Raw genomic sequence first — 24,427 nt, 5'->3', positions numbered from 1 at the left:
AAAGCCCTCAACATTTTGTAAACACGCTGAACGTTCTTTCGTCGTCTACGCATACGGCGTACGGGGCAGCGTCACTCAATGCGCGGACGAGCAATTTCGAGCGTACATTCTACGGAAATACCGAAAAGGCGGCGCTACGACGCTTCTACTTCGCAGTGCGGGTACGCGGAGATGTCGGCGGGGAGGATCCAGCTACAGTATTGACGTTATTCCAGGCTGTACGCAAGAGCTATTTCTCATCAGAGCTGCAGTGAACTATAGAGCAAAGAATGGGAAGGAGGATACGTGGTGCTTTTTACGCTGAAAGTCTGGCTGTCTCCACCGAACACCGACTTTTGCTCTTCAGCTGCATCTTCAGGAGGGACTAGCTTCGGGACAAGCGAGCAAGCTAGCGAGCAGTAACGTTACAGGCTAGCTTCGCAGCGGAGCTAGCTTGCTAGCTAAACTGCTGCCTTATTGTGGCCCGCAACGAACCTCCCAGCTAGCATCCGTCGCATGCACAGAAAGAAAAAATGGTGCGTATGTGTTGCTTTGTTACATGTAGCCGGCTATTTCTTCTGTGTTACAGTCCGATCCCTACTATGTCACATTTGTCACACTGTTGTCACATCTTGGAACCATTGTCAGAGGGCCAGGTAGCTAGCTTATCGTGCTACAAGGTTGACAGCTCCTGTCACCTGGCTGCGGTCTCTGGCATGGAGAAAACCAAACACAGCGTCTCGTTAAAAGCACTTTCAAGTTATAGATATCTTATTTAATACCAAATGTTTTCACGTTGCATAGCGTGATTTGCAGCCTGTTTGGAGTAAGGAGCTCCATATTGGATGATAAATAAGGGTATATACATTTTGTTCCAACTAAGCGTCAACTCTTGAATTGTTACTGAACGCTGCAAACACTCTTGGTATTTTGGAGGAGGGAAAGTCACAAGTAGAAGTTGGAAAACCAGTCTTCCTTCATGTCCTGAACGTGAAGTATGTTGCCTTAAAGATTATGGCTAAAGGTCATACACAGGCAGGTAGCTATAGTGTGTACTGAGTGAGCAGTGATGACGAGATGTCTGTCAGGACAGCTCACACACATGCAGAAATTATTTGTAATAACACTTTAAAAAAAAAAAAAAAAAAAAAAGACACGTCAGACTGTGGGCAGAGGAGACTATTTTTTAAAGTCTCTCTTGTTTTTTTTGTTTGGTTTTTTTTTTTTTTTAAGGACAGATAATGTGCACATTGCAAAGGCAGCAATCTGTATCCAACATAGAGGCGAGATACAGTAACGTCCAGTTCAGACAAAATACAGGGAAAAGGAAAGCAGCAAACAATACAAAAAAGTACACATGTAAACTAGGGCTAGGGCTGGGTATCACCACTGATGTCCTCGATTTCCATTCACAAGGTCCCGCTTAGATTCGATTTCCCATTCAACTCAATTTAATTGGATATATTTCAGTTATAATACCAATTTTTGCTAGAATATGAAAGAGATTCTCAGAGCACTAATACTGTAAATTTAACAAGGAATCATTTTAAAAAGAGTAGGCACAGAGTAACTAATTATATCATAACTAAATGATGTTTCTAGAACAGCGACAGTAATATTAAAACTGCAAAGTCACAATATAAACTCAATATCTCACTGGAAACTAAAATGTTAATAAAGTGAATCATACTCCTGAAATCACAATACTGAGTGAACTATAAGATTAAACAACTCAGACATCAGTCAGTGTCGGTCCTGTTGTCCTCTCTGCTGATGAGGAGAGTCATTGCCTGCAGGTCACATCACAGGTTAAGTTTTAAGATGCAAGACAAACTGAGCTAAACCCTGAGACATTAACATTTAATCTTGTTAGGTACAATTTGCTAATAGCTGGAAAGCTCTGTGCTTGTTTATAACATAATATGTGTCACGGTAGTACAGTTTATATTATGGTGTCAGAACGACCCTTAAAGGAATGAAAATATAAATTAAACTTGAAACCATTTTGTTAATGGAAGTATGTGTACAAAGTCTCCCTGTTTGAAAATAACTGAAATAAATGTGAGATTCTCCATTCAGTTGCATTGCTTTTTCTTTCCAAAATCGTAGATAAGCAAATGTACATGGTATGATTACTGTCAACTCTTATAATACGTTATACCCTAAAACCAGTTTATTGCTGCAACCCTATTTGTAATTTGATTAACTGTGACTGAATTAATAATCAAATCTGCTCACTTTGATTTACAAGGAACTTCACCACATCATCGTCAACACTGCAAGCTAGAATATTGTTATTGTTGAGATTAGATTTAATCCTTGCTCAGTTTATCCTTAAAGTATCACTTTATGAAGTACATTTAACCCTTGGAAACCATGGAAAACATGGGAAGAAGGCATTAGCAACAAAAGAGGAAATTACACCCAAAAAAAAAATAACCTAACCTGTTACATTGAGCGATAGGCCTACACTAGAAGGATGCAGTCGAAAACATAGCTAGATTATCATATGTAACTAATTACGTGCCTTACCCTTACTGATAAAAAAAATTCTACTAATTATACTCAGAAAAACAGGGCTTTTTTATTTGTCAAGGGAATGCAATACGCTTCCGTAGAAAGCGGCACAAGAAAAGTGACATTGCTCCAGGTTTCAAAGGGTGAAAGAACCTTAATCAGGCACAATACATAATATACTGTTTACATGTCATTAGTAACCATGTAAAATCTGTAAGCAGTCATCAGATACTGACAATTCAGCATAAACTACCTCTGATTTTTGTGTAATTTCAACCCTAAATCTAATTCAAATCTCTGATATTCCAGATGGCTACACACTTTCTACCACATTTTCTGGCCCATTTATTAATGCATCACTTTTTAAAAGTACACATGTGGACAAAATTGTTGGTACCCTTCTATTAAAGATAGAAAACCCCACAATGGTCACTGAAATAACTTGAAACTGGCAAAAGTAATAATAAATAAAAAATTACTGAAAATCACCTAATGAAAATCAGACATTGTTTTAGAGTTGTGGTTCAACAGAATAATTTGAAAAAACAAACTAATGAAACTGGCCTGGACAAAAATGATGGTACCCTTGACTTAACATTTTGTTTCACAACCTTTTGAGGCAATCACTGCCATCAGGCGATTTCTGTAACTCTCAATGAGACTTCTGCACCTGTCGACAGGTATTTTGGCCCACTCCTCATGAGCAAACTGCTCTAGCTGTCTCAGGTTTGAATGGTGCCTTCTCAAGACTGCATGTTTCAGCTCTTTCCACATATGTTCAATAGGATTTAGATCAGGGCTCATAGAAGGCCACTTCAGAACAGTCCAATGTTTTGTTCTCAGCCATTCTTGGGTGTTTTTAGCTATGTGTTTTGGGTCATTATCCTGTTGAAGGACCTATGACCTGCGACTGAGATCAAGCTTTCTGACACTGGGCAGCATGTTTCGCTCCAGAATGCCTTGATAGTCTTGAGATTTCAATGCACCTTGCACAGATTCAAGACACCCTGTGCCAGATACAACAAAGCAGCCCCAGTACATCACTCAGCCTCCATGTTTCACAGTTGGTACCGTGCTCTTTTCTTTGTATGTTTCATTTTTGTATCTTTGAACAAAGAGTTGATGTGACTTGTCAAAAAGCTCCAGTTTTGTCTCTTCTGTCCAAAGGACATTTTCCCAGAAGCTTTGTGGCTTGTCAATATGCATTTTGGCAAATTCCAGTCTTGGTTTTTTATGATTTGCTTTCAACAGTGGTTTCCTCCACGTCTCCCATTCAGTCCACTTTGGCTCAAACAGCGACGGATGGTGCGATCTGACACTGATGTACCTTGACCTTGGAGTTCACCTCTAATCTCTTTGGAAGTTGTTCTGGGCTCTTTGGTTACCATTCGTATTATCTGTCTCTTCAATTTGTCATCAATTTTCCTCTTGCGGCCATGTCCAGGGAGGTTGGCTACAGTCCCGTGGACCTTAAACCTCTGAATAACATGTGCAACTGTGGTCACAGGAACATCAAGCTGCTTGGAGATGGTCTTATAGCCTTTACCTTTAACATGCTTGTCTATAATTTTCTTTCTAATCTCTTGTGACAACTATCTCCTTAGCTTTCTGTGGTCCATGTTCAGTGTAGTACACACCATGATACCAAACAGCACAGTGACTACTTTTCACCCTTTAAATAGGCAGACTGACTTATTACAAGTTTGAAGACACCTGTGATGCTAATTAATGGACACACCTTAGTTTAACATGTCCCTATGGTCAAATTATTTTCAATCTTCTCTAGGGGTACCATCATTTTTGTCCAGGCCAGTTTCATTAGTTTGTTTTTTAAAATGAAAAAAAACCAAAACAAAACAAAACACTGTATAGACTCATACAGAGGTAATCCCCCTCAATCATCACTTCTGACCCACTGAAAGTGTTTGACGGTGTAATTTTCTGCAGACACTCTGCCCTCTGCTTGTATTTTCTTATTTTCCATGTTTGGGACGATTATGGGCGTGTAGCCCCACAGGCAAGGTCAGGGTTAGTGACCAGGTGCCAGACTGTACGCAGCAGGCATCCAATCGGCACAGCGCCAAAAAACACAAATACAGCGAGGTGAATCTAGGGCCGGCAAGCATGTTTACAAACAGTCACTGACAATCCTGCATAGTTTACCTTTAAATATTTTAGTTTAACCTAAAACAGACTTAAGTTTTGAGAGTCAATATTAGACCCAGACTGTTATGATCCATTGTTCAGGTTTTATAATGAGTACATGAGTACAGGTAAAGATTCAAAGTGTCTGTGCCTGCTAATTATTTACCACTGTTGTTAGAAATCCCTGTGACACATGAGATTAATGCCTAAATGTTGGCATGTTGTGTATTTGTCCACATGCAGGTGTACCTGTTAAATCCTATAGAGAACCTGAGAAGCTACATCAACAACCGTCCACCGCTGGTCATTTTTATGATCAGTGTCAGTGCAGTAGCCATCGCCTTCCTGACCATCGGGTATTTCTTCAAGATTAAGGAGATCAAGTCTCCAGAGTTGACAGAGGTGAGTCACACCCACACGGTTCTTTAAAAGAGATGAAATTACACAGTCTGCTCCATTAAAAACCTCTCAGGTACCAGTAAAGCGTGGGCGCCGCTGATGCTAAATGTCAGGTCGTGACCTTTATGATGTGCTTTGTGCCACAAGGATGTATTTGCCCAAACTTTTGGAACATGTTGCATTCACGCTGTGACCTCGTCTCACCCAGTTCAGTTTGTAGGGCTAAAAGAAGCTTGTTTTAATATAACAAATACCAAATCAAGTATACATGACTGCAAAGATTAAATTGGAGAAAGTAAAAGTCAAAACAAAACCAGTCAGTGCAAAAACAGAGGACTTCCAGTTCACAATACATGGAAATATACCTTTGCATGTGGCTCTGCATCGGAACCATATGCAAATAAAATGAAATGGATGGATTGTAAAGGTACCAGTGGATATAGAATAAGTAGGTTGAGATTTGGGCTGCGTATGTTTGCGAGAGTGCCAAGTGGTATTGAAACTTCTCCAGTCAAAAAATACCTGCATTTGATCCATGAGAAAATGACTATTTATATGGTTTTGTTTTCAGTCAGTCACCACAAGCATTCCTCAGTTTAATGTGACGTGTGTTTGGCCCCCTGTTGCAGCAGCTACAACCCACACACAGTCTCTGGTGTAGTTAAGTTGAGCAGTGTGATTTGACAGAGTTGGCGGGTCAGCATGCCACCAAAACACTTCTTAAGTGCTGTATCGTAGGCAACTGGACTTGCTTGAGTTTCTTGAAGACGTATCACCTCTCATCCAAGAGGCTTCTTCAGTTCTAACAGACTGGTGTTGCAGGCTTTAAACTCTCTGCCTGTGACACCGCACCAGTCCATTAAGCCCAGTTCAGACCAAAGATTCACGACGAGACGAAACCTAGTCTGAGCTCGACTCACGCCGACTGAAGGCGTCACCTGTAACTCAGCTGGTCAAATCACCGGCAGCTGGTTTTAGAACGTAAAGCACGTCACCTGTTTCAGCAGCCAATTGACTTGTAATGAAATCCGCTGGTCAAGTCAAAATGGCCACAGACAGCGACAGCCAGACTGTGTTCGCTTGCTGTGCCAGGTGCTCCGTCCCTGCTGAGCCCTCTGTTTCCGTCCTCACAGTGTGCTGGTGTCGGACGTTGGGTTTTTCACCATTTCATCACTACTATAAATGCAGCTGTATCCAGTATCTCACTATCACTATCCTCATTCATTTTTTAAGAGGCTACAAATTGTATTCGGCCACAAAATAAACCTGAATAGCTGCAATTCAGAACCCAACTACAGAGAGTTGTTGACTAGAGATGATACACCATCTCATCTACTTGCATTGGTGTGAACCGTTTTTACAACGTTGCAGAACAGCGCGTTGCAAATAGTTTCCTGTTTCAACTTCGAATCTTTGGTCTGAACTGGGCTTCAGAACTGAAGAAGCCTCTTGTATAAGAGGTGAAATGTCTTCAAGAAACTCAAGCAAATCCAGTTGCTTACGATATAGCACTTATAATTACCATGACCTAGATGACAGAATCTTCACCAACATGTGACCAACACACTTGACAGTTTAGCTTTTCTACACACCGGTGGTGCCTGGTGGCATTTTATGCAACTGAATTCTTCCATTCACATGATGGGTGTCAAACGAAGTAGAAAAAATAAAGGTATCAAAAGAAGTGATTTACTGGTATTGGCAGGGTCCCAATTTAACACCCACTTGCTTGAGTATTCTCAACATATTCTAACAGGTTCAACAACTAAAACACACTTCCTCTTTCAGGACTGGAACACCTTTCTGCTGCGCTTCAATGAGCTGGATTTTTGTGTGTCAGAGAACGAAACAATAAAGCATGGTCTGAACGAGTCGACCACACCAGAGAGCATGGTCGTGACCAGTGGCCAAGCTCGTTCCAGCACCCAGGTTCCCCTCCTGCTGGAGGACTCGGGTCCCATCAACATCTCAGTCCCCATCACCCTCACGCTGGACCCCCAGCGCCCGTTTGGAGGGTACTCTCGCAATATCACTCACCTGTACGCCACAGTGCTGGGGCAGCAAGTTGGCCTGTCTGGTAGGTTCTCTTTCTCATCATCGCTGGTTTGTGTTTGTCCCGTAGTCACTGTTCAGAAAAAAGCACTTTGTGTTTAACAGGAAATCATTAGGGCTGTGAACGGGGACAAATAAATATTGAAATGTTTTTTAAAAGTCAGAGATACAGCAGCAGCAAGTCAAAACCACAGAATTCGTAACAGATGATTGCGCAGTTTGTCAAAATTGATTTTGGGGAAAAATCCCACAAATCTCTCACACCAGTCCGCTTCCTGAAAAAAATTCACACACAACATTTCTTGTCACCAACAGTGTAGCCAAACGTCTAAACAAAACAGCTGTAGTTTGAAAGACGTGCAATTGTACCATAAAATAAAGCCTTTATTAACCGTTTTAAAAAATAATGCCTCACGGCCACAGGTTGTGGATATATCACCCCTTTCATGCATGAATAATGACCACCACAGTCAAGATTTTTTAAATTCCTCTTTAGACATGACAAAAACGTATTCTAATACTGTTTAATGCAGTGTAAAATTGACCCTTGCTCCTGACTCCTTGGCCTCTCCCCTCTCTTTTTACTCCTCCCTCCTTCACTTATTCAGCTCCTTCCTCTTGACTGCTCAGCCCCTACACACGCCTCCCCTGTCTATCTGTAAATTTTTTTAAAATGAACATTTTCCTCAAAAATAATGTTTGTTACAAAATGTGCCAGTTACATTCTAATAATGTAAATCGGTTGATTTAAAGCCAAAAAAGTTACTGCAGATGCTTTTTCAACAACAACAAAGTTGCCAGCCATGCATGTTGGAATAGAATAGCCTTTATTGTCATTGTGTGTACAATGAAATTAAGGTGCCACTCCAGTCAGTGCAACAAGAAACAACAATAGCAATAAAATATATATCAATAGAATATAATAGAAAAAAAATATGTACAAGAGAAAAATATGAACAAATATACATTGTCCAGTTTAGTGGACAGATGATTAATTGTAATGTTGTCCCAACATAACAACTGTAAAAGACACTTAAACACATGTTGATATTTGGTAAATATATCTGTAAAAAGGTTATGCTATCATCTAAGTTTGCACAACCATTTCTGTGTACTTCTTTTACTGTATACTATTTTCTGTATACCATTTCTATATACAGGCACAGGTTATTTACGCCAGGTGTGGTGCAGTAAGGTAGTTTAGTGCGCATGGCAAAAGGAGACTGTCGACTTCGTTGTGTGTAAAAGACAACACAAAGTTTGATTCGGATCGTAGTAAGTTTTTGACCGTGTCACACAGTGTTGTAGTATAACAACAGGTAATGCATGAAAATGTATAGATATAGGACTTTGAGTTGGTAATGGACTGTACAAGATATAAGTTTGGAAGGACTTGGCCAACCTTTTTTTTTTTTTTTTTTTTTTTTTTTTTTGCCTTTTTTGTATTCTCAATAAACCTCGTTCAACTTTTTACCTACCTCGTGTGAGAACTGTGGATCTTCAGAAAAGGAACAGAAACAGGAGTCAGTCAATCTGGGCGCTACCCTCATGGTCTTTTCTGATTCAGCTGTCAAGAGTGTATAGCGGCAGGTTGTGTCTGACGTTGCTGAGCAACCTTAACAAGCATCATATAGCCTATTTACCTGAGATCCTGAGTGCAGAGCTGATCTTCTTCCAGGCGCTGTTTATAAGTGTGTAGGCCTATTGTCAGTGGGACATATGTAAAGCTCTGGGTAGCCCTGCACTAACATGATTAACTTTTCCGTATTTATCAGACTGAATATTCACAGAAGAAGGGAAAGATATCTGTTGGCTGTGATTAGTTTGTAACCTGACTCCTGTCTGACTGCTGAGCGTGGCCACTTCCTGTGTCTGTCTTTTCAAATTAAATTCCCACATGGTCCAGTCATATAGATTTTTATTTTCATTAAATCTGTTTCCGTGTCCATAAGTGCTCTCCAACACAAACTTTGTTAGGATACGTATAATGAGTGCATTTCAACATGTTATTCAACACTCTAACAACAGAGAAAACTTACATCTCTATCTCTATTTAAGGTCAGGTAGTTTTATTTATCACAGCACTTGTAGTCACTAATATTAATCCCACTGGAATTGGCTTTATCGGTGTTTTTTGGCTCCTTCCTTTGAGGACATTCCAGCCTCAAACACCTGCTCTGTTGTGATTAACGCTGATTTGCTCTGACTATCTCTCCCCTTTCCAAATCAATATCTCGCTGTTGTTCCTGAATGTATATGACTCTCATATGCTGAATTTTCCAAAGACAGTCCTTCCCTTGTTTGTCTTCCACTTTATGGTGCTGTTATATTGTTGTTACAGGATTAGCAGCTGGCCAACAACATGTACCCTTGTCTTAAATGTGAAAGCCACTAGACTGGATGAACAAAGTCAATACGGAGCTATGCAAATGTTTTGTTGCACCGAGCAAACAGTCCTGTGTAAATTGACAGGAGGTGAACAGAGTGTACCAAGACATGTTGACTTCCTCTTTTCAAGGAACCTCGCAAAGTCAATTAATTGTTCATAACAGCTTTTCTTTAATTATAGTAGATATTATTAGTAGTAGTAAAATTATAATAGTATTTAAAAAAGTATTGTGTATGAATATGTATACAATTTTTTTGTTAAACAGACCAGCATATACTGCAAGACTTCACCAATAGGATTTTGGGGGGAAAGGCAATGAGCTACTTGGTAGGAAATGTTCCTCAAATTGCCAAAAAAATAAAGAAAGAAAGAAAAAACCTAGAGGAAAAAAAACTGTATTTATTGCTCTCTTTTAAAATTATGTTACAGAATTATATATAATTATTAAATATAAATAAATATAATTTTATTAAATATAATTATAATTTTTAATTTCTGGTCATTTCCAGGTCATTTCCCTCTGTTTGTTTTTAACTTTATTCATTTCTTTTTACTAATTTTCTTGTTTCTAATTTTGCTCTTTTTACTAACTTTTTACTTTACTAACTAATTTTTTTGGGTCATTTCTTCTTTCGTTGCTCATTGCCTTCTTCCTATGCTTTTGAAAGAAATCAAGCCAATGTGCTCAGGTTTCAGAGGGTCAACCAAGATTTTGCAGCATTGCTGAAACAAGGCATTGCATACAAGACTTGGTGTGTTTTATGCAAAAAAAGAATTCAACCTCAGCAAGGTGGACATCAAGGCAGTGGATTCCCACATGCATTGTGAGAAACATGAAATTGCCAAGAAAACCGGCCAATAAACGGCAGGTGTTTCCCAATTCTGTTCTGCTCTCATCTCCGTCATGAGTAATTTTATGTTACAACATTGTTCCTAATCTCAAGTAATTAGTGTCCCTTCATGTTTTTTTCCTTCAATTTTCATTATTTTAACATTGGAATTAAATTTTATTCCAAGTGTCGTCAAAAAAGTTGGGAAAAGTCTAGCTTTAACTGTAGGAATTAGGGGTGTGCCGTATCATCTTGCTCATGATAATACTGGTATAATTTTTAATATGATGAATTTGAAAAATTCATATTGTGATACTCGTAATATTTCAACTTCTCGACATATTGATGTCATACTGAGCGACAAGCATGACTGAAAGCAAAATTACTACAGACTCTGCGGTGGTTCCAAAAAGAGGAGCAGCTTCAGAAGTGTGGAATAAACTGTGGCGTCCTGAATGTTTTATGAACAGCCCCGGACTTCTCAGACTCTTTTAGTGACTTACCGCTCAGAGGGAACTCATTCAGTGGCTCCTCTGGCAGCAGCACAATGCCTCTCCCTCTCCTCTCTCACCATGTGCACACAGGAGTCTGTGTGGTCAAGTGATTTTGTCATAAACCTTTGGTAATGTAAACCTACGTGATGCTCGCGGCTCCACAAAAAATTCCATATATGTGAATGTGTGATAGTTGTGGTATCATAACAGCCTGTCACAGGTTACAGCATGATGATTAGAGGAGAAATGGCAGAGCATAAAGGTCCAGGTGGAAAAAAAACAACAACTCAAACATTTAGGATTTTACTGAAAGAAGGAAATCACCTGTTGATTTATATATATATATATAGATCCCACGGGACATGTTTTGTATTTGGGAGCTGTTTAAATGTGTAATTTTTGGTTGATTTTATTTTGTTGAACTATTAATATTGCAACAGAATCTGAATCTCACAGTTACTGTTGTTGTTCACAAACTAAAGAAATGAGAGATCATTTTAGTTTTTACTGAATATTTGAAGGCAAACTGTAAAACTATATCACTGATTTTGTTGCAATTCTATGTTCATGAGTTAGTAACACTTTTTTTTTTTTTAACTAATTTGTCATATCGTCAAGAATATCGTTATCGCAAATATACCATGAAATATCATTTTATTATTTTAGGGCCATATTACCCTCCCCTAGTAGGAACCCCTTGGTCATGGTCAAATCTTTACAGTTAACAGGAATCACAGTTTATCTGTAAACTTTGTAAACGCAGCAACAAACCTAATAAATACCACACATTAAATAAATAAACAAAAATTCTTAGCAAAAAAATTGTCCAAATAGGGATTTGAGTTGCAGCTCAAACTGTAAATTTAGAATTGAAAAGGAAAGATCACTCCTATTGTCATCGATCAGTCTAGGAATGTATGATATTGGATTTGTTTCCGATATGCTGATATGTAGCAACTCATTTGACCGATTACTGATATTGATATCGATGTATCCACTTTTTTTCCCCACCTAATTTTAGTGATCATCAGGTCTCTTCTGTAGTGGAATTAACATCATATTATGCAGGCATACTGCAGATGGAGACATACAATATAATGCTTTTCATTGTATATAATAATCATTCATTCTGCAAAACAAGAAAGTGTGTTGGCCAATTCTGATTCATTTTAAAGCCGATATTGGCCAGTGACGTACTGATATTATCAGCATGTTGGCCGATTACGATATTTCATTTTAAAGCCAATATTGGCCAATATAGATGACTTGCCGATATTATCGTGCATCCCTAGATCAGTCAGTGTCGGTCCAATATCAGTATCAGATTGGCGCATCCCTAATATATTGTATATTAAAAATTATTTTGACACTGGGGTAGCTTTTCTGTGTAAATGTTCATCTTGATTCATGCCTGTTTAAAGTTTTCTAATACTTTTAAGTCTACATCCTTTATGTTATGTGTTGAAAGTAAACCAACACCTCCGCATTTTCCAAAATTGACAAACATTGTACTTCATGTGGTATCAGAGGGTCACAGGAGTTTTGCTAGGATTGGATGTCACTGGAGTCATTGTGGAATGTACTGAGCTGTAAGATCAAATTACATTTCTAGAGAAAATAACCTCTATCAGGTATGACTGGAAAAATTTAATGAATATGAAAATGAAGAAATGCAAATTCCCTGTCAGCTGTTTGACTTTGCCTGTGAGAACCGGAGACTCACTGTCCATGCTTGTCTCCCTTAGGATGTGCACTCGTGTTAACACAACCACATCTATCCTCAGTCACACCCAGGAGTCCACTCAGTTTGACTGATAATCCTCTAATCCCCTTTGCAGTTTGATAAATATTGCATACGCCTGCAAAATCAGCCTATCATTCGTTATCAGGGGAGTAGCTTGGTATGCTATCAAATAGTGCTGCTTTGGCTCTGCTTGGTTTCCCGCTGTAGGAGTTGTATGCATGCTGTTTAGCCTGTTCTGGGCTCTAATAATTGCCTCAGAGCTAAGAGGCATCTCTCTTTAACACCTGATCTTGCAGGTCATTGTTCTCATGTCAATAAAAACAGAGGGGGATGTAGATATGCAGGTTACATGCCTGTGAATTGTGCTCATCGATGAGTTTCGTAGAAATGTAGCTCTGCCTAAAAGCAACAAATGTTCACAGTAAGATTTTTCTCTCATGTTAATTTCCTAAGAATCTGAAATGCTCTCATTGTATTTTCACATGTTTTTGTGTGTAGGCCGAGAAGCCCATGAAGAAATAAACATCACTTTCACCCTGCCTGTATCCTGGAACTCAGACGAGTGTGTACTGCACGGCCACTGCGAGCAGGTGGTGTTCAGCACTTGCATGACCATCACAGCGGCCAGCAATATCTTCCCAGTCACAGTGTGAGTTGGACTGCCTCCCTGACTCATCAGGACACACTTTATATCTCTGCCGAGAGCTGGGCGACACCGACAAAATGAAATACAGTATCCCAAAGTTTTTGACTCAATACCTTCATATCATTTGTGACAATATTTTGTGCTTTTGAACAATGTCTAGTCATAGCAGTTAGTTGGTGATATGGTCTCTGAGAAAAAAAATATTTTCAGATCGATCACCTACACCTGGCGCACTGCTATTTGGATGGTAGATCCGGCAAATTGGAGGAGTGAGCAGTTTTCTGCAAAGAGTCATGCAGTAAGAACAGTCACTGCAGCACATTTAAGCAGCAAAACTAGAAATTGTATTGATAAGCTTGACAGTGGAAACAGAACATAACTTTTAGCTTCCGAAATAAATAATGAACTACTACTACTGCTATTACCGACACTGTGTACGCTGGTTGTGAAAGTGACAACTGCATCAGAATGAAACAAACAATCAAGTTTGCTGCGCTGTGCGCTGGGTGTTCAACCCAGACACACTAAACCTACTTCAGAGAACTAGCAGCAACGGAAGCCAACTGTTGCATCACATTGTGTTGCCTGTGTCCTAGCCAAAAAGTTGCACATGAACACACCGCAAAGACTACGGCCAACAGTCAACCAGCACGTATGTTCTTTGCCTGCATGAGAGGAAATAACTCTCCGCACCAGCTGACAGTGGTAGTCTGTAATCGTCATTCAAAAAAGGGAAACCAGAAGGTTGTCTTGATGCTAATTAGCCATTTAGCACATTAACAACACAATCCAGTGTTAAAAGAACAGAGATATTTACCGTGTGCCAGTGAACAATAACACAAGCAGTAATGAAAGGTTTCTGCTAAAGAGCTCAATGGCTATAGAAAAATAATTTTACCTTTTGTCTCACTCCCTCGACTTTAGCTGTTTACTTTCCTCACTTCCGTTTCTCTTCTTGTGCGCTGAGCTAAACTGCCTTTAAGAGTGATTTCATTCACTGATGGGCTCTGCTGTTTCCCCTAACGATTCAACATGCCAAATCAGTCATAAAAAAGCAGATGAGGGCCAATGGCCTAACATTGACGGATGGCAGTTTGCTTGATGTTTCAGGGCTTTAAGATTGAGCCCACAGTGATTTTTTTTTTTTCCCCTTGGGGTCAGATTTCAGATATCATTTTCTGCGGTCATAACCAACATAATGTGAAGCGTTCAATGACAGCAGTCAACAGACATTGCTCTTTGTTTTGGTTTGTAGGCAGCCGCCACACTGCGTGCCAGAGACATACACCAATGCCACATCTTGGTACAAGGTGTTCACCACAGTCCGCGACTCTGATACCAAGTACAGTCAGGACTACAACCCCTTCTGGTGTTACAAAGGAGCCATCGGCAAGGTGTACCACGCACTCAACCCAAAGCTTACTGTCATCGTTCCTGATGTGAGTCACTGCCCGCCTTTTTTTCTACAACAATTGACAGGTTTTAATTTACAGACTTCCTGGTCCTAGTGTGTAATGTTGTTATTCCCATGTCTAAGTTAACGTTCACAGGGGGTAATTAATCCAAATGATCATTATGCAGGTGAAGGACTCCATTAAGTTCGATCCAAGAAAGTAATAAACTGCACACCTACTGAGATGCACCCTATGATATGTAGGAATGTAAATGCCAAACCTGCAGTTACTCTGATATTTATTAATGTCTTTTAAACTCTTTCCCACCAGGACGACCGTTCCCTCATCAACCTGCACCTGATGCACACGAGCTACTTCCTGTTTGTCATGGTCATCACTATGTTCTGCTATGCAGTCATCAAGGGGCGGCCTGGCAAAGTACGGCAAACCAACCCCGACTTCTGCCCTGAGAAGGTACAACAGACACCAGCAGTGCTATATGACGAGAACAGGTAGCTCCAGCAAAGCATTGATGACCAGTGATTGGTCAAAGACATGATCCAATCACTCTGCTGACTCTCTAACTGTCCAAAATATGTGGACTTCTCTGTGTAATTGTTTCTTGGCACATTCATTCTATAGTATCACATATTGACACTACCCTTAATACTACATCAACATAATTGCTAATTATTCTTTGACTAGTTATGATTAAAGTGATTATACTTCGTTCGCCACACAAAAGCCATAAACTCTGGCAGCACATTGTTACGTGCTCCTCGATGTGGCTGATTTATGCGTAGTTGCATCTTGTTCCCAGTGATAAAGGAAGATTGTCCTCTTCAGTCTTAATGCTTGCTGTGGCCCAATACACACAACACCTTCTATCAGCCACTGTAGAGGAGCCAGCTCACACAAGTTTGGGGATTCACAATGTTAAGATAGGTCATCAGGCTGTGACTCATCATCTGAGTCAGGCCCAGCGTTTTGAGTGTCACACTGTGTGAATAACAGAGCAAATTATACCATTTTCAATACAGGCAGGTGGGGGTAGGGCAAAGCTGAAGCTCTGCAGTTCATCTCAAAGAACAGCTCCACGAACTAAACTCCGCTCACTCAGTGATATCACTTTTCATTTTCCCTAGCTGCTTCACAATAAAAGCCGTCTGCTTATATGCTCGATGGTAGAGTTGGATCAATTTCTGGTTTTGCCAGCGTGGTTACACTGGTTTGATTTTAGGTAAACTGGCTGAACTGGCTTTCGTCCCTATGACACATTCTGGCAAATTTACAACTAGCCTACATTAGCAACCTATGCTGATGGCTGCACAGTGCTAAATCCAACTTGTATTGCATTAGTAATAAGCAATATGACAATTTGATTAACATTATACTGTATTTGTTCATAAACTGACGAACAGAGCCACAAGTGTCTGACAGGCCATGTAGCGTTTACTGCCGAGCCAAGTCCAGCAACTCAAAGGAGATCAAATTTCACTAAAGGTGGCAGGCGGGGACATGCACACGCTACAGGTTCACTAGAAAGTTCTCATGTTTTATGGGGTAGTAGGAAGAGCCATGGCAGTTAGTCTCAGAAAATAAAACAGCACCAATATGGCAACATTTTAAATTGGGTGAGCTGAAAAACAGACGAGGCAAGTGTGTCAGTCATCCTGCTGATGGTAGCACTGCTTCACTCACTGCCTCTTCTAGGTTCTCAGTCTTTATTGATAATTGGTAAACCAGTATAGAGGTGCATTACCGCCACCTAGTGGACTGGAGTCTCTACACTCTCAGTCATTGGCTCTCTCAAGCCCCCTTTACCAGTAGATCGCACTACAAAGTCCCTCCTTAATGCCGTCTTTGCATTTTTACACAGGACCAACCAAACAACAACAGTAGCATCATGCCACTCCAGCATGTGATCTTAGACCACATACTGGCATCCCTGAATTAAACGAGGTGTGACAGGCGTGACAAGTCATGCCACAGCATCGGCCTCCAGGGAGACATAAACATACGTTGGCAGCTCTTTACAAACAATAACAATGGCAAAACATGGCAAAAAGGGTAAGGAGCTCTCGAATGTCATCATTTTCCCAATTTGCAGACATTTACGGTAGCTATTGTTTTTCTTTGAGTTAGCCGCTAACTGCTAACACCTACTTTAAAAATCTCCTGTGGTGGGTCACGCACACAGCACGTCGTCAAAACGTTACACCTGTGCTGCTCATGGTCCTGTCCTGCCCGTTTCGGCACTGCTACTACAACAACAACTCTGTCCCCCCATTCAGCCATCATACCTATATACAGAACAAGGCGGCGGCATTATGCCGCAATATTGCCACCTTGAACAGGCAGTGTAAAAGGGGCTTAAGTCTCATTACGTTCCACATGGAAGCAGCTGCAGAGTAAAGTGTGACACCTGGTGGTAAATTTGGTGTATTGATCTGATCCGGTGTTTGGATCAAAATCAAACCAGTCTGAATGTTTTATTTTTTCCCTGTGCAACACTACTGGATGGGAACTTTTAATGTGATGCAGCAGCAGGAAATGTTGGGTTTGCGTCAGCAATAGCTTAACTTAGAGCTGCTATTGGCTGAAATCGAGCAGATGTTAGCTACACAGAGCTAAATTTGGGATAATGAAACGTCTGGGTTGAGATGCTCTTTGCTTTAATAGTGACATTTTAGAGGCTTTACTCTCCAGTTGATTGCAAAAAATGATTTTAATGATTTCTTAACAGCAGTGGCTTCTTCATTACTCACTGAAGAGACCTAGAGTTCCTATGCGCTGTTAAGTTTTAAGATTTGAAATATTATATTAAGTCACCATTTTAATAGTAATATCAAGAATGACACTTTTGCAAACAGCACTGCACGCTGTTGTAAACACAGTAGCTTCTTGGGTCAAAATTACCTCACGAAATCTGATCAAACTTAAAGAATCTTTTCTGTCACCTTCTATTCATCTAATTTACTGCTCCTGTCTTTATTACGTGTGTGTTGTTTCAGTGAAGGATGTATAGCCCTGTTTCCACTTGCAGTATGGTACCTTTTGAACCAGAAGTAACCCTTCAGACATTGTACCTAGACCCTAGAGTGTTTCCACTGCAAACCATTCCCTTAAATGTGGGCGGGATTGTTGTCACTCACTGCTCTGTCCAGCACTCGCTACCGGTGACACAGATGGAAGTCTGCACCTGGTTTATCGTCCACAGAATGAGGCTGCATGCCAACATTTTCTGAACAGACTGCAGTGTTCACAGCTCCACCTCCACCAGCTCTGTGTGCTAGGTACCCCAACAGAGGGGGGGACCAAAAATGGGGACAGTACAGAACGGGTCCATTGGTACCATCCACAACTTTTCACAGTGGAAACGGGAAAAAAAAGTGTACTGAACTGAACTGAACCATACTGCTCAGTGGAAATGGGGCTTAAGATGATTTACCTACATGCAGTAATTCCTGTTATGAGTTTGTAATCTGCACTAAAACCCATTTCTTGTGTTGCAGGTGGCATTGTCAGAGGGTTAAAAAGACATCAGAGAGCTATGTCAGAACTTACCTGTAACATGGACAAACTCAAAGAAACAGAAGAAATATAAATAAACATACCAGTTGCCTAGTGAACCCTGGAAATAAATAAGGGACACAAAAGCTCTGTGAATGCATTACTCTTGCAATGTTGGGTTTTTCCAACCAAAGATATACAAGTGCCTGTATCTGTCGTGTAAATATTTGTAGGAACTCTGATATTCTGTGCAAAACCTTTTTTTTTCCTCTTTGTTTATTATTATTTTTGCCTGAGTCCCCTTGTGCCATGTCAGAACATGCAGTACATAAACACGGCAGAAGGCCAGATCCAAGAACAACACAGCCATTTTTCTAGTAGTCATTCGGCCTCATTTACCAAGTAAAAAAGAAAAACCACAGAGTAGTGGGTCACAAGACACGTTGGCATTTATCAGAGTTCAGTTATGAGTTTAGCGTGTTGTGTTTGGATATCTCCGAACCGTCTGTAAACAAAGTATTTTTATCTCCCATGATGAGAAAACATGATGTTTAGTCCCTTGAAATGTGTTTAAGTGCACTAAACATGCTTGACTACTCAGGTCGAGATAAATGCTCGAGGATAAGATGCTTGCGACACATTTATAATTAAATCTTCAATATGCACTTGTCACTGCAGCTTCAAAAGGGAAGGGAATGAATTTGGCACTTTTCTCTGCACTAGGCCCAACAAACAGTGTAATTAAACGTCTGACCAGAATTTGGACATCGCATTAAATCTGTTCAAACGTAGGAATTAAATAACGGTTCAGTGTGCAGGATTTAAGGACAAAAATTGGCAGAAATGGAATATAGTATAATAAGTATGTTTTCTTTCGTGTGTAATCACCTAAAAATAGAAATCAGCGTGTTTTCGTTACCTCAGAATGAGCTGTTAATATCTAGAGGGAGCAGATCCTCATCCACAGAAATCACCATGTTGGTTCTACAGTAGCCCAGAACAGACAAACCAAACACTGACTCTTGTAGGGCTGCCTCAGACAAAGAATTTTCCTAGTCAACCAATAATGGTCATTTAGGGCCATTAGTAGACTAGTCACCCTCATGTTTACGATATTAGTTTCATAGAGAAATACAAAAGCGTACTAATGAACCTTCATTAATATAGACCTATATTTTATCTACAAGTGCACGTCACACACTGAGCGAGCCGCCTGTTAATGACGCTGTGGGCTAATGGGCATGTAGCTACTTCCATGTTTCAGATGATACGTCATGTTTGTAGTCGACCAATGAAGATGAATTTACATATCACCTTGGGTTCGTCCTTCACCTTCTCAAAATGATCCCACACTTTGGATTTCCTGCCTGACATATTATTGACTAGCCTGTGGAATAACCGCAGGTACCAGCCCTGGAAATTAACCTGACTCCTGTCTGACTGCTGAGCGTGGCCACTTCCTGTGCCTGTCCTTTCAAATTAAATTCCCACATGGTCCAGTCATATAGGGTTTGATTTATTTTGACAAGACGCAGCTCCTGATAGAGTTTCTGACTAATGACCTTTCTGGACTATTAGGGGGCAGCCGTAGACCCTAGAAAGCAGTATTTGCGTTTTTAAGTCAGCTACCATAATTAGCAGCCCCTCGGCAGTGGGTGCGCCGGAAAAACACTGATTGTTTTAACGTGAAACTGCTTTATTCTGCACTTTTAGCTGTTCAGACCTCTGCAAATAATTTATCTCCCGGTAAATCTCCTGAACGTCTGGATTTTAAGTTATCAGGAAAAAAAAGAACACATATTAGAAGCCGCTAGGCTAGCGACACGTCTCCGGCATGCCAAATAGTGTCGGAGAAACGCTGATTTGTAACATGAAACTGCTTTATTCAGTGTTTTTACCGGTTTAAATCGCCTGGTCGGTTTGTTTTGGAGAGAAAGAGACCTCTGTGGATAATTGGCTCCCGTTAAAAACCTCCTGACCAATAAACACTGAAGGAATACTAACCAGGAGAAGTTTCAGCTGCTTGCAAAGTGCAGTCCTCACCACTAGATGCCACTAAATCCCCCCAAATCTTACACATTGAACCTTTAATAGAACTCCAGTTATATAAGCTCTGTCCCAGATTATCAGCTATGTTCCCTGTTTGTCTGCAGTGTCAGTAAAGGTGGATTAAAGTATTTAGATGATTGCACTGTGCACATTAATATATAAACAGAACACAACACCAACAGTAAAGTTAATGAGCCCCATTGTCTCGGTTTGTCTCCTATTCGGCTTATCAGTAAGTCCACTTTAATGGCAGTTAAATAAGCTGTGGAACTTCCTGTGGTCCGTGTTGAAAATTGTTTTTGTTTTTTACTTTAAGACAAATAGATGTTGTCACACTTAAACAATGTGATTTTTCTGCCTTTTGTTTTCCTTCCTCTGTGGCTTCATCACTCACCTGCCTCTTGTTTTGTTTTTTGTTTTTTGTTTTTTAATTTGCTGCCTGTCGCTCTGCAGCAGTTTTGTAGTTTTGGCTTTGACACTAAATGTTCAGTACTTCTTTGTTGCACCTGGATGAAGCGAAACATTATCTTGCCTTACCTACAGTGGACTTGCTTGCTTGAAAACAGACGGAGGAGATCGTCTTTTCTCCTTCCAACATTAACTCGCCGGTCCCTTCTTCCACAGCCATGCTTCTCTTTTTGTTTCCTATGATGAGCCTGTGGTTTGAAATCAAACTTGTGATTTTTGTCCTATTAATGTAAATTGTCAAGTGGCCCTGGAGTCATTATATTTTAGGATGCTTTTGAATTACTTGTGCTTTAATTTTTAAGTGAATCATTATCAGTTGCACGTGTTCATGTGTTTGCATAGTTAGTGCACCTTTATATTTCTTGCACATTTTGTTTTTATTTGCTCCTGTGATTATTTTTTATTTTGTCCAAGGTCACATGTAAACAGTCTGATATTGAACTATATAAACTTTGTTTCAGTTTGACTCCTTCTAAAAATAAATATAATTATATATTAGTATATAATTATATTTGTATAACTATGGTAATATATTTATGATTAAATCATTTAATTTTTATTATTTTGTAGGACAACAAAAACGTGCAAAAACTTGCTTGGTGTGCAAAATGTGTGTAAGTGAGTTTGGGAAATGTTTAGATAAATAAAGGCGGCCTTAGACTGTGATTATCTGAAAACGCCCGGTATTGACAGGATACACTGTAGAAAAAAAGTTAAATTATCAAATGCTTTTAGAGGCTGCTGCTAAACAAAATGTTTAAAAATTAAAGTAGTGCAAAACCAATAAATTTACAAACATTTTTCTTAAAGTTTTTACGGAGAAATACCCTTTTTTTTTTTTAAGAGTTTTAAAGTTTTTTTACAGGTAAATTATTAAGATTAGGCATCTTCAGTATAATGATGGCATTAAAAGTTTTACAGAAACACACTTACTTTACATTTTTATCCTGAATTTTAACGATTAAATACCTTCAGTTAAGTGAAACACTGTCGAATGACCGACCAAACAAAAACCATGAAACCAATAAATTTCTTGAAACTTTCATGAAAGGTTTTGCAGAGTACTTCTACATGTAAAGGCATTTATTAAATTTTCAAATCTATATTTACTCGAGTGCACCTCCCTGACTTCCTGCAAAATTTAGTACATTTCCCTGAATTTTTGTGACTCGTGTTGTGCTGAAACCAACTGTAGCTTTAAGAATTTATGCTTTCCATCATTCATATTTTGAGACTTTGACAATCATTTATTTTAAATGTACTGAATTATATTCGCAAACTGCTCTAATTAGATTGCTGTTGACGTTTAAATTTTGAGTCACCGACCACTACCTGCTGTGCTGTTTTGACACAAATATAAAATCTATTAATTATCAGATTTGTCAGATCGTTGCTTGGAGCAGACGCCGTGTTAAATCCAAACCTCCCAAGAGAATAAAAACAGTCTAAGTCCACCTTTAACGCCTGTTATGTACGACTTTTTTTCAATAGCAATTACTGATACATTTTACTTACCTCTATGTTATAATTTTGTTCCATAATTGATGTACCTGTTGAATGTACTTTTTTATATAAGCAGCATAATCTAAATCTGAGATGCAAGAATTCCAAGTGATTTTAAACTATGATGTAGTTTTTTCAGTTTTAAAAGGCTTTACTTGAATTGTGTTTTTGTTTCGAGTGGTATTCATATATTATAAGGTTTATCCTTTTCGTGGCAGAAATGAATCTCTTGTCACATTATTGTATCGAACACTTTGTACATTTATTGTTTGATTTCCGTGTGTTCCTTGGCGAACGAGTGGAAGGTTGTTGATACCTTTTTCTTTCCATATTGAATGATGCTAGGACAAGTCTTCCTAATTATGATGTGTATCATATTTGAGCATGGATCTGCTGCTTCTATCGTCATCACTTGCTCCTGTGCTTTCACGCTGGGGCTCATGCTTTTCTTTTATTTTGGAAGATCTGGCAGCTCTTATTGGACGGTTGGAAATTTTGAGTGTTGGCTGGGGAGCGTGTGAGGTTTGGCAGGGTGTGTGTGAGTGATGAGGAGTTGAAGATGTGAACGAAGCATGCCGTTTTCTTGCCAAACCATCACAGTTAACGTTGGTGACTCGCATTTCCCTGCTTCTTATCCCTCCTTGTGTGATTTATTTTGTTCATCTTTGGTTAGATTGCATCACTATAATTGCGAAATGCCTTAACATTGTACAGTTTCATTTAAGTTTTCTTTCTTTCACATATCATATATTGTAAAACACACCAGCTTTACAGAAATAAAACCCAAGCAATGCTCATTTTATCACATGGGAGCTACGAGAAGCTCACATTACCGTGCTTGTGAAGTGTACATTTCGAGAAATGGGTTTGAAAAAGGAGCAGATGCTTGGCTGTTGGTGGTTTTTCAACTACTCCACTATATCACTACAGACTGGAGTAAAAACAGAGGAGCCATGGTCTCCTGAGTTGCATCATCTCTCAGCGTTCTGGGCTTGACATTAAGCAAAACACACAAGTCTCCGATATAAGGCTGCCATTTCACCTCGTTATCCTTTCTGTCATGTTCGCAGCGCTTACAGGCAAGTATTAAGCCAACTCTGTGCCTTCTGCACTATCGAGCTGCATCCTCCTCCCTGTACATACAGTAGATAGGACCGTAGGTTTAATGTGGCTAGGACGTCATTCGAACCCTTTTCCTCTCCAGTGGAACTGCTGTAAATGAATCCAAGTTTAAATAAACTGTCTCTAAAGTTCAACATCACTTTGTCCCTGAGCCTCTTTCTCTCAGCCACACATCACTGTTTCCACAGGGAGATTAATGATCTGCCACAGCACATTAATTGAACTCATTTCCTGGGACTGATAGTAAAATGCCATGGAAATATGGGCTGGAAGTCCAGTGCTCAGGCTCTCTCCGTAGGAGTTAAAGGGTAAGGATGGTGTATGTTGTTAGGTAACAGATACCCCCAAAAAGACTTGTCTGTGACTCTAAGCAACCAAGTCCACTGATTTCTACTGAAGATGCAAATCTACAAACAGCTTACAGATATTTAGCTCAGGAGTAAATATTACATCTGTTGGGGATTATTTCAGCTGTGAATTAATACAGGGTTCCTGCAGATCCTTGAAAATTCTTTAGAAGGCACTGAATTCATTCATCTAAAATAACTAAGTAATGAGTGCATTTGCAGGTTATGATGATGTCACACTGAAGTTGACCTTTGACCTTTTGGATATAAGATGTCATCGCTTAATCATTTTACCCAATTAAACATTTGTGTGAAATTTTGCCATAATTAATGTATGAATTTCTGAATTATGGCCAAAAACATGCTTTGTGAGGTCACAGTGACTTTGACCTTCGACCAGCAAATTCTAATCAGTTCATACTTGAGTCCAAGTGGACATTTGTGTCAAATTAAAGGAAATTCATTCAAGGTCTTCTTGAGATATCATGTTTATGAAAATGAGATGCAAGGTCACAGTGACCTGTGACCACCAAATTTTAATCAGTTCATCGTTGAGTACAAGTAAATGTTTGTGCCAAATATGACGAAATTTCCTCAAAGTGTTCTTGAGATAACGTTCACAAGAATGCAACGGGCGAGGTCACAGTGACCTTAAACGTTGACCTTGGACCACCAAAATCTATTCAGTTCTTTGTTGAGTCCAAGTGGACGTTTGTGCCAAATTTGAAGAAATTCCCTTTCCCGTTCACAAGAATGGGATGGACAGACTGGTGGATGGACGATCAACCCAAAAACACAATGCTTTCAGCCACGGCTATGGCTGCTGTGCAGGCGTA

At 39.7% G+C, this 24,427-nt stretch overlaps 2 protein-coding genes across 3 annotated transcripts in view; one reads left to right on the top strand and one right to left on the bottom strand.

Annotated features, from left to right (window-relative positions):
• Window positions 1-20,779, bottom strand: part of lig3 (ligase III, DNA, ATP-dependent) — a 55,736-nt gene extending 34,957 nt beyond the window's left edge. Inside the window, exons 1-2 of the mRNA XM_049591251.1 lie at window positions 20,689-20,779; window positions 12,236-12,252 (exon numbers count right to left, since the gene is read on the bottom strand). Of these exons, the coding sequence (XP_049447208.1) occupies window positions 12,236-12,252; window positions 20,689-20,779 (108 nt within the window). The remainder of the gene's footprint in view (window positions 1-12,235; window positions 12,253-20,688) is intronic.
• Window positions 151-23,378, top strand: tmem248 (transmembrane protein 248). Of its 2 annotated transcripts, none has more exons than XM_049591267.1 (7): window positions 151-515; window positions 4,885-5,043; window positions 6,829-7,117; window positions 13,048-13,198; window positions 14,451-14,634; window positions 14,920-15,063; window positions 18,105-23,378. In XM_049591267.1, exons 1-7 carry the CDS (start codon window positions 513-515, stop codon window positions 18,123-18,125), a joined length of 951 nt encoding a protein of 316 aa, XP_049447224.1. In that variant the 5' UTR covers window positions 151-512; the 3' UTR covers window positions 18,126-23,378. The 2 variants fall into 2 exon arrangements, with proteins under 2 accessions (XP_049447224.1, XP_049447222.1); XM_049591265.1 differs by having other exon boundaries at window positions 14,920-15,101.
• The last annotated feature ends 1,049 nt before the right edge of the window (window positions 23,379-24,427 follow it).

The sequence above is a fragment of the Epinephelus fuscoguttatus genome, linkage group LG12, assembly GCF_011397635.1.
Source record: "Epinephelus fuscoguttatus linkage group LG12, E.fuscoguttatus.final_Chr_v1".
Lineage (NCBI taxonomy): Eukaryota > Metazoa > Chordata > Actinopteri > Perciformes > Serranidae > Epinephelus > Epinephelus fuscoguttatus.
Note: the sequence above shows the minus strand (reverse complement) of the source record. Positions and strands in the feature narration are given on the sequence as shown.

Bases quoted from the DNA above. Each gene is read 5' to 3' on its own strand.
- tmem248 (XM_049591265.1), top strand. The intron at 5,044-6,828 runs GTGAGTCACACC...TTCCTCTTTCAG, and splicing joins AGTCTCCAGAGTTGACAGAG to GACTGGAACACCTTTCTGCT. The intron at 14,635-14,919 runs GTGAGTCACTGC...CTTTCCCACCAG, and splicing joins TTACTGTCATCGTTCCTGAT to GACGACCGTTCCCTCATCAA.